Source organism: Psittacula echo (genome assembly GCF_963264785.1).
Source record: "Psittacula echo genome assembly, chromosome: 5".
NCBI classification, from domain to species: Eukaryota; Metazoa; Chordata; class Aves; order Psittaciformes; family Psittacidae; genus Psittacula; species Psittacula echo.
Genome location: NC_137739.1, coordinates 29349424 through 29351908, shown reverse-complemented (window position 1 = coordinate 29351908; position 2485 = coordinate 29349424). Strand labels below are relative to the sequence as shown.

The following is a 2485-nucleotide window of genomic DNA, read 5'->3' as shown; positions in this document are numbered from 1 at the left end:
TCCTCCTATTTCGTACAGAATTTGTTTTAATTTTATCCCATTATTTATCCCATTTAATTTCATCTTAAACTTCACCTTCTTACTTTATGTTTGCATTCTTTAATCCTAAATGCTTAACATTCATCTTTTGCTATGTAATTAATGTTAATCTGATTTTAGGCCTTCTTCAAAAAATAAATGTGGATTTAAGTTTACATATTTTCATTAGTGCAAAGTTAAGCAAAATTTAACCTTAGGCAAAATAGTGCTCTATTCTGAAGACAAGTTCTACTGCATTTATTCAGTGTTAGTTAACAGTGGGAGTAGGCCTAGTGATTACATACAAATACCGTCCATGTAAGAGCAGTAGAACTGGTCTTAAATGACTGCAACTTTCCTGATGTTTTGGATTTCTTTTTCTTTTTTATGCAAGAAATTTCTAAGATATATTAGCCATATAAAAGATACCCAGAAATTGCAAACACATTTTATTATTTGGTTGTGAAATGTCTAGCTCAACGGGGCTACAACCTTGAATGGAGCCTTTAATCCTTATTGCAGTCTGAATAAATAATAATAAAATGCCCTACTTGATCAATGATATAGAGACATGTGCTTACTTGGACAGACATAACACTCTGACTTTTTCCATTATGGCTTTGTTTTAAAGAGTACATCCATGTAAGCTTTGTCCAGATCAATGGATTTCTTCTGCATTGCTGCCCGCAAATGCTCAGGGAGCAGCCTCCGACTTCTTATCTCACCCAGCACAATCTCATCCTTGTTTCGAGGTCTCTGGGTCCTAGCATCCTCAAGGGCACTGTGCACATCCTGCAGTTTCATCTGAAGCCAGTCCTGTCTCTCTACGGTGTGTCGATGCTCTCCAAGATTATGCATTAGTTGCATCTCACTCACTGATCTTTTCCTGCATGAAAGGAAAGCAAAGAAAGAGACTCATAGTGGCCCTCCTTGAATTCTAGATCTTCACTCAAAATACCCCATTAGGGAACCTGTTTGAGATATCACAATACAGAGCCATAAGACCTACCTTTCCTATTTGTAAAAAGTAGAATCACATCTGGAGAAGAGGAGGGTGGATGGAGGCTTATTATTGGTAATGGATATGTTAGAGAGAAGACATAAAAAATGGGAAGTAGTACACTTTTGTGATGAAATTGTTTGACCATGATTTATTTTAGCTATTGTAGATATGCTTAGGACACATACAATAGTAAGGTACTGATTAATAAAACTGTAGTGTTTATTCAGGGGTAGCTTTCTGTGAACACTAGAGCTAAGGAAGCATGACTTCTTGTGGACTTGTACCTCAATACTGATTGATGTTAATGTCTAAGTGTGGGTTCCAGCTAGATTCCTACACAGTAAAAAAATGCTATCCTGTGCAGATCCCCCAGGTGCCTTATGAGATGAACCTTACCAATGATATTCCTAGAAGATCACTTACATGATTTTTCTCCCTCTGCTCAGCTGCCTGTTTTCAAAACCTGTTTAAGAACTCAGAGTATCTGAGATCTCTACAGCTGTATCTAGATAACAGAATTTGTCCAGCTTGGCCAACAGGCTCAAAAGCAGAGACAGAAAGACTCGCATACACATAAACTTACATGCAGACAAAGTAATCAGGTTCTCAAGACACCTGAAGTCATCCTCCAAAATTTGGAAGTGTAAAATAATGTACTTACATCATTGGTCTTCCATCAGAGTTTGTAAAAAAGCATATGGCGTATAAAATAATTGCAGTCCTGGCCAGATTTTTTATAGAGGTCATTTTCTGTACAAAGATAGAAATGAATACATGTATAAATCTGTATTTCAAGTAATTTCTGTTTGTTCCAAATAAATTTAGTTTAGAAAAAAATTGAAGACAGACATCAAAGAAGGGATTTTGAAAAACAGACTTTTTTGTGAACGGCGTTAAAGAAAGGAATGCAAACAAAGAATCTGTTTCTAATACTAATTTTGAGAGCAACTTCATAGGCAAGTCTAAGAACTTCAGTCTTAGGTTTATTTGCCCTGCATCATCATCATCATCATCATCATCATCATCATCATCATCATCATCATCATCATCATCATCATCATCTAGCTACACTGGATAATTTGGTGAAAAGCAACATGCTCTTCCATTATTATTGTTGCTGCTGTTGTTATTATTATTAAATTCATACTTCATATACTCCAAGTACGTTGAAATACTTGTATATTAGCTATGCAAGTTAAAAGTTTTGTTCTTTTATCTATTTCTCTTGCATATTCTTTACAATGAAGAGGTTGACAATTTTCTTGACAATTTAGCATGAAGGCATAACTCTACTGCGTTACATCATTCCCCATTTAATTCCATAACAGAAATCGGAATTGAGCACTTCAGTTTTTTCAGTGATAATCCTGCATTGCCAGTATGAATTCCTTCAGCAGCAACACTGCCACTTGGGATATATTTGAGAAATATTTATTAATGCTGATGCTACAACAGGCAGAAATG

At 35.6% G+C, this 2485-nt stretch overlaps 1 protein-coding gene across 1 annotated transcript; it reads right to left on the bottom strand.

The window, feature by feature from the left end:
• Positions 1-630: 630 nt before the first annotated feature.
• On the bottom strand, positions 631-1768 carry PTH (parathyroid hormone; the record flags this gene model as incomplete). Its single annotated transcript, XM_080619703.1, has 2 exons — positions 631-904; positions 1683-1768. The coding sequence occupies 2 exons, from the start codon at positions 1766-1768 to the stop codon at positions 631-633; spliced, it is 360 nt and encodes a 119-aa protein (XP_080475829.1).
• Between the last annotated feature and the right edge of the window lie 717 nt (positions 1769-2485).